The sequence below is a fragment of the Theobroma cacao genome, chromosome 3 (assembly GCF_053813885.1).
Source record: "Theobroma cacao isolate CCN51 chromosome 3, ASM5381388v1, whole genome shotgun sequence".
Taxonomy (NCBI): Eukaryota; Viridiplantae; Streptophyta; class Magnoliopsida; order Malvales; family Malvaceae; genus Theobroma; species Theobroma cacao.
Window position 1 is genome coordinate 35,519,413 of NC_142641.1, and position 12,656 is coordinate 35,532,068.

At 37.3% G+C, this 12,656-nt stretch overlaps 2 protein-coding genes across 6 annotated transcripts; one reads left to right on the forward strand and one right to left on the reverse strand.

The window, feature by feature from the left end:
* The first annotated feature begins 2,045 nt into the window (after window positions 1-2,045).
* Window positions 2,046-8,995, forward strand: LOC18605015 (AAA-type ATPase family protein). Of its 5 annotated transcripts, none has more exons than XM_018118530.2 (9): window positions 2,046-3,111; window positions 3,236-4,986; window positions 5,080-5,299; window positions 5,961-6,146; window positions 6,297-6,515; window positions 7,230-7,488; window positions 7,585-7,953; window positions 8,073-8,130; window positions 8,670-8,995. In XM_018118530.2, the coding sequence occupies exons 2-9, from the start codon at window positions 3,346-3,348 to the stop codon at window positions 8,742-8,744; spliced, it is 3,027 nt and encodes a 1,008-aa protein (XP_017974019.2). In that variant the 5' UTR covers window positions 2,046-3,111; window positions 3,236-3,345; the 3' UTR covers window positions 8,745-8,995. The 5 variants fall into 5 exon arrangements, with proteins under 5 accessions (XP_017974019.2, XP_088660282.1, XP_017974016.2 ...); XM_088804156.1 differs by having other exon boundaries at window positions 2,046-2,583; window positions 2,757-2,808; window positions 7,230-7,953; XM_018118527.2 differs by having other exon boundaries at window positions 7,230-7,953.
* Window positions 8,996-9,728: 733 nt separating this feature from the next.
* On the reverse strand, window positions 9,729-11,896 carry LOC18605016 (adenosylhomocysteinase 1-like). Its single transcript, XM_018118550.2, has 2 exons — window positions 11,100-11,896; window positions 9,729-10,777 (listed from the first exon to the last, which is right to left on the reverse strand). The coding sequence occupies exons 1-2, from the start codon at window positions 11,808-11,810 to the stop codon at window positions 10,031-10,033; spliced, it is 1,458 nt and encodes a 485-aa protein (XP_017974039.2). The 5' UTR covers window positions 11,811-11,896; the 3' UTR covers window positions 9,729-10,030.
* Window positions 11,897-12,656: the final 760 nt, after the last annotated feature.

The following is a 12,656-nucleotide window of genomic DNA, read 5'->3' on the forward strand; positions in this document are numbered from 1 at the left end:
GATTTCACCATTTATTATTACTCGTACCGCTACTTTTACTCAGAGTAAAAGAAGGTCATCTGCATTCTGCTAAATAGTGTTTTCTTTTTTTTCTTTTTCTTTTCTTTTTTTTTTTTTGATAAATCCACATTCACCGACTTGGTTAACGTCTCGAAATGATAGTATCTGAATACGAGCAGTGGGACTATGCTTGCATGGATAGCTAACAAAGACAACTGGTCATTTAGGTGAAAAATGCTATTATTACTAGTATTAAATTTTTCACCACAAAATGGGCTCTCTCTCCTCGATGAAAACAGTGCTTGGCAACTAGTACTTTATGATTTTCTTCCATTTTCTTTTTCCTTCGCTACAAAGAAATGGGAAAGGTTCGGTAGCCTCGCAGTTGATTATTTGCTATAGGGTTAAAATCCTTGTCATTCCCAACGCATGAGTAGTGACTACATCTACATGGCTAGGTAAAGAAGTTCCTGTTCATCTTCTCAGTCAACTCAATTATCATTTCATTTAATCAATTTAACCAGCAATTACCCATATATTATTATCATACTTGTAGTAATATAATACTAATATTTTCTTGTATTAGGTTTTGACCGCAGGAAAGAATCAACAATCTTTTTCTTCTGAACAGGTGGAGACAAGTTGCAATCTCCAAGCTTGTTTTAAAAACGAAGTAAAGACAGGGGACACCCCAACATATTTTTGCCGAAACATTTAATGATCTGAACCTGACGGCATTGCAGCTTTGGCGGATTGACGGAATGACGAGTTGAGGACCACAGTATCCATCATCCACTCCTTGCTGGAGCTGACGCTGCTGCATGAAAAATGGAAATGCACAGTGCAGCTGTAGAGAAAATCTGACGTCAAGACTCGAGAGAGGGAAATTGTTTGCCGTTTTAACAGCTCTGAAAACTCCTTTACTATGAGTGGGCCCGGGCTTCTGCACATATCGAAGCCTTTCTACTTTCTACTTTCTACTTCGGTTTCACTCCCTCCCTTTGCTGCTCGAGCGCGTCCTTTTACCCATTGCTTCTTTTATTTGCTTCTTACCTTTTCAAGGCTTCATCCTTTTCCTTCCACACTTTCCGCTTACTATTATACTTACTGTGCTTTATTTTTATTATTCTTTTTATGAAGGATTTTAATACGTAAATCACTTTTTGAATTAAATTTTTTTAGTTAAAAATACATGTATTTTACATTTGATTCCAATACTTACCATATTATAATTTTTTTAATTAATTAAATATTAGATAATTTATATAAGTGTTGGTTCAATTTATAGAAGAGCTCTTTTATTTTTATTTTTGAAAAGCAGAAGAGCTTTTTTTTTTTTTTTATGAAAGCAAAATTAAAGTGTTTGGTTTTTAAAATTTTAAAATTTTAACCTTTTGGGAAACGATTATATTTTGCATTATTTGAATTTGTAAACAAATTATAAATCATATTTTTTTCTAAAGAAAGTGCTACTTGTAGTATCAAATATTTAATAATTTATAAAATTTTAAGAAAAGATGTATTATTTCACATTCATCTTTTCTTTTATACCTATTCTAACTTTTTTCTATTCATTTTATTATTTTTTAAGATATTGATAATTTCTTTCACTTAAAAATTTAAGTTTTAATTTAAGAAAGTTGAGCTTTTTTTTAATTTTTTATTTATTAAAAATAAATACAATATTACCAAATATTTTTCCTACATCTTAAGATGTTTAAATGAAAAAATGTGAAATTCTAACTCTAAACAACTTAAACATTTTTAAATGTTTTAAATATTAAACTTAAAAACAATTTGATTACTTTTTAAGTTTTTTAAATAAACTAAATCAGAAAGTCACAATTAGCATTCCCCATTCATGTGTACAACAAAATTACTAAAACAAAAATGTCAAAAAAAATGAAAGTAAATAGGAGAAGGTGTGAATACGCGCTACGAGCGAGCGTCGAATTTACGGACTAAACATTTCAACTTCACGCAAAAAACCCAACCAAACCATAGTTTAACAACTCAGAGAACTCACGTACTTTTCCCCATTCAAAACCCGACAGAAAAAAAACTAACTGAAACCGCCCAGTTTTCAAAATGACAAAACCGCCCCCGTCTTAGGCTCACTGGCCGAGACCAGACCACGACGCCTCCCTCATCCTTCTCCTCTCTGCAACACTCTGCAGAAGCAACAAACTACAAAAGAATTTCTGGCAATAAAAGAAAAAAAAAAATACTTAACACGTCACAAAAACAGTGAGCTCCATTAACAACCCCCACTCATTAATGACATTTACTACTTTGCCACTTTACCCTCCTTCCTTCATCCGCTTTCTCTCCTCATCCGGATATCCTCTTCCCTTCTTCTGTCTGGTTCTTCTATTTCTATTCTGTCTGCTGCTTACTCAGGTTTTTACTCTAAACAATCCAAAAAGCTCAGCCACCAAGACTCATGCACTTATTAATTCTTTTAGCCTTAGGGTGTTTTCATTTTTAAACAATGTATCCCGCTTTTCACGCTAACTCTTTCAAATTTCGTTAACTTCGAAGAGTTGAGAGTTGAGACTTCCTCCCCATTCCCATTTCCCACAGGTCTGAGAAGGTTTTCTCAACTTTGTCTTTGTCTTTTTATTCTACATTGTTTGTTTTTACTTGCATTTATTTATTTCTGAGCCATATTTTATTTGTTTTGGACTTTTTAGTATGAAATTTGAATTCTAGATTCTTTCGCTTTGAATGGAGTTTTCTATTTATTTATATGCAAGGGCAATGGTTTCTAAGGTTCGGTGATTCTTGGTTTTGCTTTTTGTTAAGAAGGTAAGCAGCCAGGGCAGTAAGTTGGTTCTCTAAGTCTAATGTCAAAGATTTTACCTTTTCTTTTTTGCTTTTAATGAATGTGCAGGAAGTCTGTACTGCATTTTTGGGTTTTTTTGGTGTTCATTTTAACATGCACATTTTTAAATGCTGAGCCTACATATAAAATATCTCATGAGAATGACAGGATTCTTTGCTCGTTTGTGCGATTTTTGTCGAATGTGCTCTAAAGAGATAATCTTTACAAGGTTTTAATGTTTTGAGATAAAAGTTTTGGTTTTATGCATCGAAGGTGTTCCTGGAAATGTAAGATATGAGATCCTCTACTGGTTATAACAAGCTCATTTTTTATAGTTTTTGGTTTGAAGAATGTTTAATGGTTAATGCAATTTCACTGTTAATCATTTTGATATTCTATTTTTTCTTTCAGGTTGAGAATCCATATCATGCTACTATGTCCTAACATATGAGTTTATGGTGAACAAAGCAACCCCATTTTGATACATTCAGCTCATTGGTCATTTACTTATTTTGAAAACAATGGATGGGCGCAGACATTCTGTTGATATACCTATCTCGAGAACCCTTATAGCACTTAGGAGAGTGAGGTCATTAAGGGATCCATCTACTAATTCTATGAGCAAATTCTCTTCTTTGTTTGATAATGTCAAGTGGGAAACAAATTCAAGCAATGGGATATCTTTGCAATTAGTAAATGGTTGCCCAGAAGCTGGTTTGGAGCAAAATGAAATTCGGGGTCCAGAATATTTAGGATTTGATGAACGAAGAGAGGAGCAAGGTCATGAGTTTAGGCTGCATTCTGTTCCAGAAACTTTTAGCTCTAGGTTGATCACGTGTGAGAATGTGGAACAGGTTGGGAAAACTGGTTCTCCTGTTAGGGCCAAGCAGGTAGGTGAGTTAGATGATTGTAATGGTGATTTTAAGGATTATGGATTACATGAAGAGGAGGTCCATAGAAAGGGACAATTGAGTGAAAGATCTCATAGCAGCTTTAAAGATAAAGGTATGAATTTGACATGCATGACAGCAACTATTAATTCTGTGGAGGATGTAGATTCATGCAATGAACCAATTGTAGGATCCTCACCAATGGAGAGAGTTAATCACCGTGCTTCAAAACAAAAATTACAATCTAGGAATCAAGTGAAATTATATGGGGCAAATGGTGATGTTGCAAGCCGTGCTGGAAGTCCATGCCCATCTCTTGATGTTGTTTCAAATCGTAGTAGGCAGTTATATGGGGATGAAGATGTCGATGTTGTTGATTGCATCCATCGTGGATGTGGAATAAGCTACTGTTGGTCAAAAACCCCAAGATTGAGAGAATCAAATCCATCCTCTGATTTTGAAGACCTCCCTTTGTTGTCTGGGGATACGAGTGAGACAACTCTTTGTGGGCAGAGCTTCTGGAAGTGCATTAATGGTGAAATTAATCCACATTCAGATACTCCTAGAAGCTTGAGTCAAAAATTCAGGCCAAAATCTTTTGATGAATTGGTGGGACAAAGTGTTGTTGTGAGGTCTCTTTTGAGTGCCATTTCTAAGGGAAGGATAACCTCCTTTTACCTTTTCCATGGTCCTCGTGGTACGGGCAAGACCTCTGCCTCAAAGATTTTCGCTGCTGCTTTAAATTGCCTCTCATTAGAGGAATTTAAGCCATGTGGTCGATGCCGAGAATGCATTTTGTTCTATTCTGGAAGGAGCCGAGATGTTAAGGAGGTTGATTCTTTGAGAATCAATCGCTTGGACAGGTTGAGGTCCCTTGTAAAGAATGCAGTAGTTCCTCCAGTTTCTTCACGGTTCAAGATTTTCATCATCGATGAGTGCCAGTTATTGCATGGTGAGACATGGGCAACTGTTTTAAACAGCCTAGAAAAACTTTCTCAGCACATTGTTTTTGTTATGAGCACTCCTGAACTCGATATGCTGCCAAGAAGTGCAGTTTCTCGGTCCCAAAAATATCACTTTCCAAAGATAAAAGATTCTGACATTTCAAACAGGTTGGAGAAAATCTGTGTCAAGGAAGGTCTTGACTATGATCGGGTTGCTTTAGACTTCATTGCCGCTAAATCCAATGGTTCACTAAGGGATGCAGAAATGATGCTTGATCAGTTGAGTTTGCTTGGTAAAAAGATCACTATGTCCTTGACCTATGAGCTTGTGAGTGCTGTGACATTTTCTTTTTCTTGTCTTTTATGGGACTTCTCTTTCCATCTAAGATATTGAAGTTTTGTTTATTTGTTTTTTGGGTAGATTGGAACTGTTTCTGATGATGAATTGCTTGATTTGCTGGATCTGGCTTTATCTTGTGACACTTCAAATACAGTAATAAGGGCAAGGGAGCTAATGAGATCAAAAATTGATCCTATGCAACTTATATCACAGCTGGCAAATCTCATTATGGACATTCTTGCGGGTAAATGTGAGGAAGATAGTTCTGAAGCCAGAAGAAAGTTTTCTGGAAACCATGCCTGTAAGTTCCACAGATTCAAGCAGCATGTTATTATTTAAAAATCCTTGTTTTTCCTTGTAGGATATGGATTCCGTAACAATGTGAATTGATGTTTTAGGAGTATATGTCAACATAAAATAGGGTTGTTTTGAAAATATCTGACTTACATGGAATAGCTCATTGTTTTAAAACTCAACTCTTTGCTCAATGTGGCTGACCAAGCATTGGATGCTAGAAGTACTTAAATCAAGAGATAAAAGGATTCAAGTATCCTTGATATATGCATTCAGACTTATTGAATGCCATGCAAAATTGGGATTTATATCTTCTCTTATGATTTTAATCTGTAATTCTGTTATGCTGTATGCTCTTCATCTAGTGCCTTTAGTTGGATTTAATTACCTTTACAATTTTTGATTTCCTTGCTGATAAAAAAACCATTTAAGACACTTCCTGTAAAATCTAAAATATTTCCTGCAAAAGTGTGAAGTGGACATTCCTGCACCTATTTTTCAAGCAACCATGCAAAATGCAATGTTCACAAGTTTGTGGAATGATGAAGTGTAAACAGTGAATGTTATGGTTTTCACAGTCTACCTCTGTATTTCACTTTTTTTCATCCCCCTTTGCTCCTCAGTGCTTGGTTCTATCATTTTAAGCATTGTAAATTGTTGTGTCACAGCTGAAGTAGATTTGCAGAAGTTAAGTCATGCATTGAGAATACTTTCTGAAACAGAGAAGCATTTGAGAGTGTCAAAGAATCAAACAACTTGGCTCACTGTTGCTCTTCTGCAACTAAGCTCTGTGGAATCTAATTTGCCGGAGGTGAATGATTCAAAAATGTGTTTGGCAAATGCTCAACACAAAGGTCAGGATGCTTATAATTAGTACTAATTGTACAATAAGTTTCTTTCAGATTTAGTTTAATCAATAGAGAATAACACCCTTTCTCCCCCTTAATTTGGGGGGGACTAGAAAAGAAGCTCTCATGTTAAGTCCTGTTCTTGTTTGGAAGCAGAAGGTGATTCTAACAGCACATCAGCCACTGGGGGGAGGTCAAATCATTCCTTCACTTGTATGTGTAACGGCAGTAACTCCTCTAAATTGGGAAAACTGGAGGATCCTGAGAGAAGGCTGGAATCAGTATGGAAGAGAGCGACAGAATTATGCCAATCCAGTTCACTCAAGAAATTTCTAAGGAAACAAGGGAAGTTGTCTTCTCTTTGTGTTAATCAAGGTACATGGATCTGACTTTTGTTTTCGATCAGTATCTAGATTAGATGGACATTACAGGCATACAAATTTAGCAAATTAAAAAGTTGATCAAAAGAATAAACCTTTTTTTAACTAGGATGGGCAGGCTCTTGTTCTACCTCCTTGGTTGATTTGCGTGATTCACACCTTATTTGCCATATCAGCAAGTTCCGTACCTAGCAACCCAAATATCAAAAATCCCTTGTGCTGTCATCTACCTCTGATCTGATGGACCTTTTTTTTGCAGTCTTTTGATGTATGGATAAGTCAACTGTTGAAATAAATGACTTGTTTCTCTTATGCTCGATTCTTTCTCCAGTCATGATCACCATTGCTATAGACACCCTTGATCATGCCTTTTCTTGTTTGGGCATATTTTCAAATCATTTTACTTGTTTTTACTTGGCAGAAGTTTATTGAATAGTGGCTACAAGAATTTTTGGTAAATGTTACATTATCTGAGTTTGGTTTCTCTTATTAATTCAATAAAAGTTGCTGTAATTGCAGAATTTGCTACTGAGTTTTAGTGCTTTTCTCTTACTCTATATCAGCTGTATATTCATTCGTTTTGCTTTGTTTTCTAAAATTTTCATAGGAGAATTTCTCCTTTTTATTATCTCCTCTATTAGCTTTGGATACGGTACAAAATAGGTTTTCTCATTCCATTAGTAATAACTTAAAATTTCTCTAAATTCAGGTCTGGCTATTGCTGAACTAGAATTCCACAATCCTAATCATGTATCTAGGGCTGAAAAATCCTGGAAACTGATTGCAAGTTCACTTCAGTTGGTAGTGGGTTGTAATGTGGAGATTCGCATTAATCTTGCTGTGACTGATCCAGTGACCAAGTGTGAAAAAGTAAGGAAAATATCTTTTAGTTTGTTTAGTTGTTCACGCAGGCTGCAGCTGAAGTCAAGAGCATCTACAAAAAGTGGAAGTGATTCTGAAGTTTCACAGTATGCCTCTGAAAAACCTATGATGAGTGACAGACCTATTTTAAATTATTGCTCTGACCATGCGTTTGAAAGACCTCATAATTGTTCTTATGGAAGGGAAGTGGTTAGGGCTTTCAGAAATAGTGAAGGAAACATACTGAGTACAGGGGCAACCTCATCTTGTGGATCATTACGAGATGATACATCTCTAAACCCTGCATATGGAGTTGATTCTTCGAAAGGAGAAGGAAGGGACTGTGAATGCCAGATTTTTTCTATTCAAGAGCCCGATTATCAGCCAAATTGTTTCCCTAGAGTGTTGAGGCCTCAGAAGAAGGTGCATTTGTCAGACAGCGCTAAAATGAATTCTGTGAGTAACCAAGAAGAAAACAAACTTGCTTTATCTATTCCTGGGATGTCATCTTTTGAAAAACCCCTTGTTTCCAATGACTCTTATGTTTTCTGCTGCTCCAATGATGAGGATAGGTAAGAAGTTACATAGAAATGTTACTGCATTCGTGTCTTTTTATTTTTGAGAGAGGCATGATCATAATTATGTTAAGGCATGTTCGACTGTTTTATCCTCACATTTATACTTTTGGCAGATTGAGGGAGAACTCTGAGGTGCTTTGTTGGAGAACACCTACATTTCCCTTAAAGAAGGTAACGGCACTAATACTGTCCACTTTTCTTGAAAATTAGTTGAGAGGGTGCATGTTATGCATTCGGGTGAGGGAAGGTTTGTCTTTTGTGGCAGTACACCATTTAGCGCAAAGTGGTATCTGTTTTCTGATGTTAGCTACACCATGTTACTCTTAGTACCTCTTTTCTAATATTTACCTCTGCTGTCAATCTCCTTTTCAAGTTCATTCTTGTCTGAGGTTATGTCCTAATCTGCCCCAGCATAAGTTTTGCTTCACTTGCAGCATGCTTCTTTCTCCAAGTGCTTAAAATTGACATAATGGATTTGTTGTATTTTGTGCTAAAGAATGGACTAAAAATCAAATATAACTGTTCTATGCTAAATGTTTAATATTATATGCAACTGATCTTACTTCTATAAATTATTAAAAGAGTCCTTTCATACTATTTACATGTCTGATGTATAAAAGCTAAAAGCATAAAGGTGCTTGGAAGTTGCTTGCTGGCACTCAACTGAAATCCAGTCCAAATATTGCATTCTAACCCCATGAACGCTGCAGGCTTGGCAGCTGACTCACCAACGTCGCCGGTCACATTGGGTAGACTGGGTTCTTCCTTGCTCAACTGCAAAGTAGCTCTATACCATATGTGATAGACCAGCAAGTTTGTAAAGATTCTTAGAACCTTCAAAGTACTAATGTCTTGCACATTTTTGTTAATATATAAATATATAATCAAATTTGAGATGGTACATGTTAGAAGGGAGCAAAGACAGGGCAGCCCTAATGTATAGCCAGAAACAATTAATGTCGGCTGTTTCATGCTATGCTTCATTGATGAAGTTCAAAAGCCATTTTTCTTTAATGAAGATTTCACATTCATTATTGATGAATTTGTTCTTTCTGAACCTTTTGTTAGTGCATTTGTCCGCTCGGATCATTGGTTTACTCCCGCCTCTATGTATTTTCTGTTTTCAGTGACAGAGCCAATGCATCATGACGTTAAACCTCAACGAATTTATGGTCGTGATTACTAAGTATAACAAGTCTGTTTAGTTCTGTCCCAACGTTTCCCGTCTTCAAACCAGAGGCTGAACCTGAATTAGGAGTGTCGTCTTTAAATTTGAACTGGTCCACTCCACTCGAATCTGCCATAATTTCTGTTTGGGCGCATCGTGGTTATGCTTCATAAGTAGGTGGCTGGCTTACCTTATTTCAAGCCCCATAGAGAATTGGATTGATCTTCTAGCTTAGAATTGGGCTTCGTTTCTGAAGAGGGCTGTCTTGTGGGCAACAGCTTCTACGTAAACACAAAACGTGATGGAGGTAATTTAATGGCTTTAATACAAGAAAAACTCTTAAAACTTGATTATATCCATCATCTGAACCTTTATCTTCCTCTTTGATCGCGTTCAATTAAATTTTTATGCGATTATTTACAGCTAATTAAGTTTTTATGTGGAGGGGAGAATGATAGCCTCACCAACTAGATGCTATGGTGAACTTATTTTTGTCATAGGAAAAATGCGTACGTGGCACTTATAGCCACTGACTGGTGCACGGCCACCATTGCCTCCATTCAATGTACCCTGTTTTATTGTCAAGTGAGATGGAATTGACTTAAGCAAGAAAGCCAATAGGCATTTGCCTAGTTTTCTCCAAAATCAGGGGAACACCACAAGATACTATAAGTACAATAGGAAAACAGCCTCCAGCCTAGTTTTCTCGGAAATCAAGGGGCCACGACAAGATACTATAAGTACAATAGGAAAATATCCTTCAGCGTCACCCAAAAACTGACTCCAGTCAACAAAAACTAACTTCCACCCCAGCAATCATGCTTCAGTCCAAGGATCATACTAGTGCATCAATAAAACACGACCTAAAGGCTGACTTAGATAACAATGAAGTGGGCAATCCCCCTAATACCTGTAACGAGGAGGTTTATAAGGACCTTCAACAGGGACACTGATGTATGCAGCTTGCTCAGGAGTGAGCTTGGTGAGTTTAGCTCCAAGCTTCACAAGATGAAGTGCAGCAACCTTTTCATCTAAGTGCTTGGGCAACACGTAGACTTTCTTCTCATACTTGCCTGTTCCCCTCTCCTTCCAGAGCTCAAGCTGTGCAATCACTTGGTTTGTGAATGAGCAAGACATCACAAAGCTAGGATGCCCAGTTGCACAACCCAAATTCATGAGACGTCCCTCAGCAAGAACAATGATACCCCTATTAGTCTCTGGGAAGACCCATCTATCAGTTTGAGGCTTGATAGTAATCCGCTTGATACCCGGGTAAGTCTCCAGGCCAAGCATATCAATCTCATTATCAAAATGACCAATGTTACAGACAATCGCATTGTTCTTCATCTGCTTCGTGTGACAAACCATGATGATATCCTTATTTCCTGTGGTGGTCACAAAAATGTCAGCTTCAGCAACAACATCCTCTAGAGTCAAAACTGGAATGCCTTCCATTAGGGCTTGAAGAGCACAAATCGGATCAATTTCCGTCACAATCACACGAGCACCAGCTGCCTTAAGAGCAGCAGCACAACCCTTGCCAACATCTCCATATCCACAAACAACAGCAATTTTTCCAGCAATCATTACATCAGTAGCTCTCATGAGACCATCAGGAAGCGAATGTCGACATCCATACAAGTTATCAAACTACATTTAACACCAAAACAAAAAAAAATGGTCAACCAAAGTTCAAGATTAATAATGTCATTCAAAAGCAAATGAATTTACAGCCTGTCACCTCTTCCAAAAATTTAGGGATGATGGTCAAACATGCCACTATATTATGGGTCAAGGTACTCCAAACTAGGCATATACTTTCAATTATGTTGATTTTATGATAAAAAAAATGATGAAATTAATAAAATTTGCCACATATATTAAGGAAATTAATATCAATGACAAAATTGAATACTAAACCATAATATATTGACAAATTTGACCTTTTATCTCAAAAACTAAAAATGCTTACCTTACTCTTCGTAACAGAGTCATTAACATTAATGGCAGGGAATAGAAGAGTGCCATTGGCTTGCATTTGGTACAATCTTTTAACTCCAGTGGTAGTTTCTTCTGAAACTCCAACTAATCTTTCCCTCATCCTTCTATATTTTTTGGGATCCACCAACAGCCCTTCTTTAATGATACTCAAAACGATCCGAAACTCTGCGTTTTCGGTCTCAGTCGGGTTTGGCAACTTCCCACTTCTCTCGTACACCTCCTCCGCCTTAACACCTTCGTGAATTAGCAAAGTGGCGTCCCCGCCGTCATCGACGATCAAATCGGGTCCGCCACCGGGGCCCCAGTCGAGAGCTTTCTCAGTGCACCACCAGTATTCTTCCAGGGTTTCTCCTTTCCAGGCAAAGACGGAGGCCGAGTCGCGGGCAATGGCGGCGGCGGCGTGGTCTTGAGTGGAGAAGATGTTGCAGGAGCACCAGCGGACTTGGGCACCAAGGGCGGTTAAAGTTTCGATGAGGACGGCGGTTTGGATGGTCATGTGGAGGGAACCGGTGATGCGGGCGTCTTTGAGGGGTTGAGTTGGGCCGAACTCGGCACGGCAAGCCATGAGGCCTGGCATTTCGACCTCCGCTAGCTCGATTTCAAGGCGGCCGAAGTCGGCTTGGGAAATGTCCTTGACCTTGTACTCGCGGCCGGTTGGGGTTCTGGAAATGGTGAGGGCCATGGCTTGGGTTGGGTTTTTGGGTTTGGGCGGTGGCGTAGAAAACAAACGGGAGAGAATCTAGCGACAGACGAGGGAGAGAGGGATAAGCAAACCTAGGGGTTTTGTTTTAACTGGTAAGTTTTACCAACTTTAAAATCTAACAAACGACGCCGTTTGGAATAAAGGTCGACAAGCTAAGCTAATATTTATTATTTTGTTGGGTTTGATTTTTTTATAGCCAAATTCTGCAGTAAAGTCATTATTTTTTTTATTTTATTGTAAGATTAATTAATAAACATCATTTAATTTATGAGATTAAATTGTGATCATTGATTTAAAACTGATAAAAAAATCAATAAACAAATTCAACCGGTTACTAAAAAATAAAATTAAAAAAAATTAGAAAGTTAGGAGAGATGAAAACTCTCCCCAACAGATTGTGTTCTCTTTTAATGGATGAATTTTTTTTAAATTATTTTATTGTGAGTTTCCTGGCCAAGTTTATTTTCCTTCACCCTCAATTAACAGGCAATTTTGTTGCACCAAGTTTACAATAGCAAGCCATCCTCGATCTGAAAGTTTCTAAGACAAGAGACTTTACCAAGGGCTACTTCTAAGGCAACGCCTTTAGGTATGATATATTGCTTGTTGTGCCTCATGAACTGCCTTTTGTTTTTTCTGTTAAAAGAGTGTAAATTTGTATAAAGAAAGGACGTCCTGCAAATGCATCTAATTTAATGCCATTACTAGATTTCTGTTTCCACATATATTTGCAAAGGCAAAGTACTCCCCTTTTGTACTTTAGACTTTTAACCTAATTTTTCTTTTTTGCAACCGTGTTTATCAAGGATATTTGTTCTCCAAGTT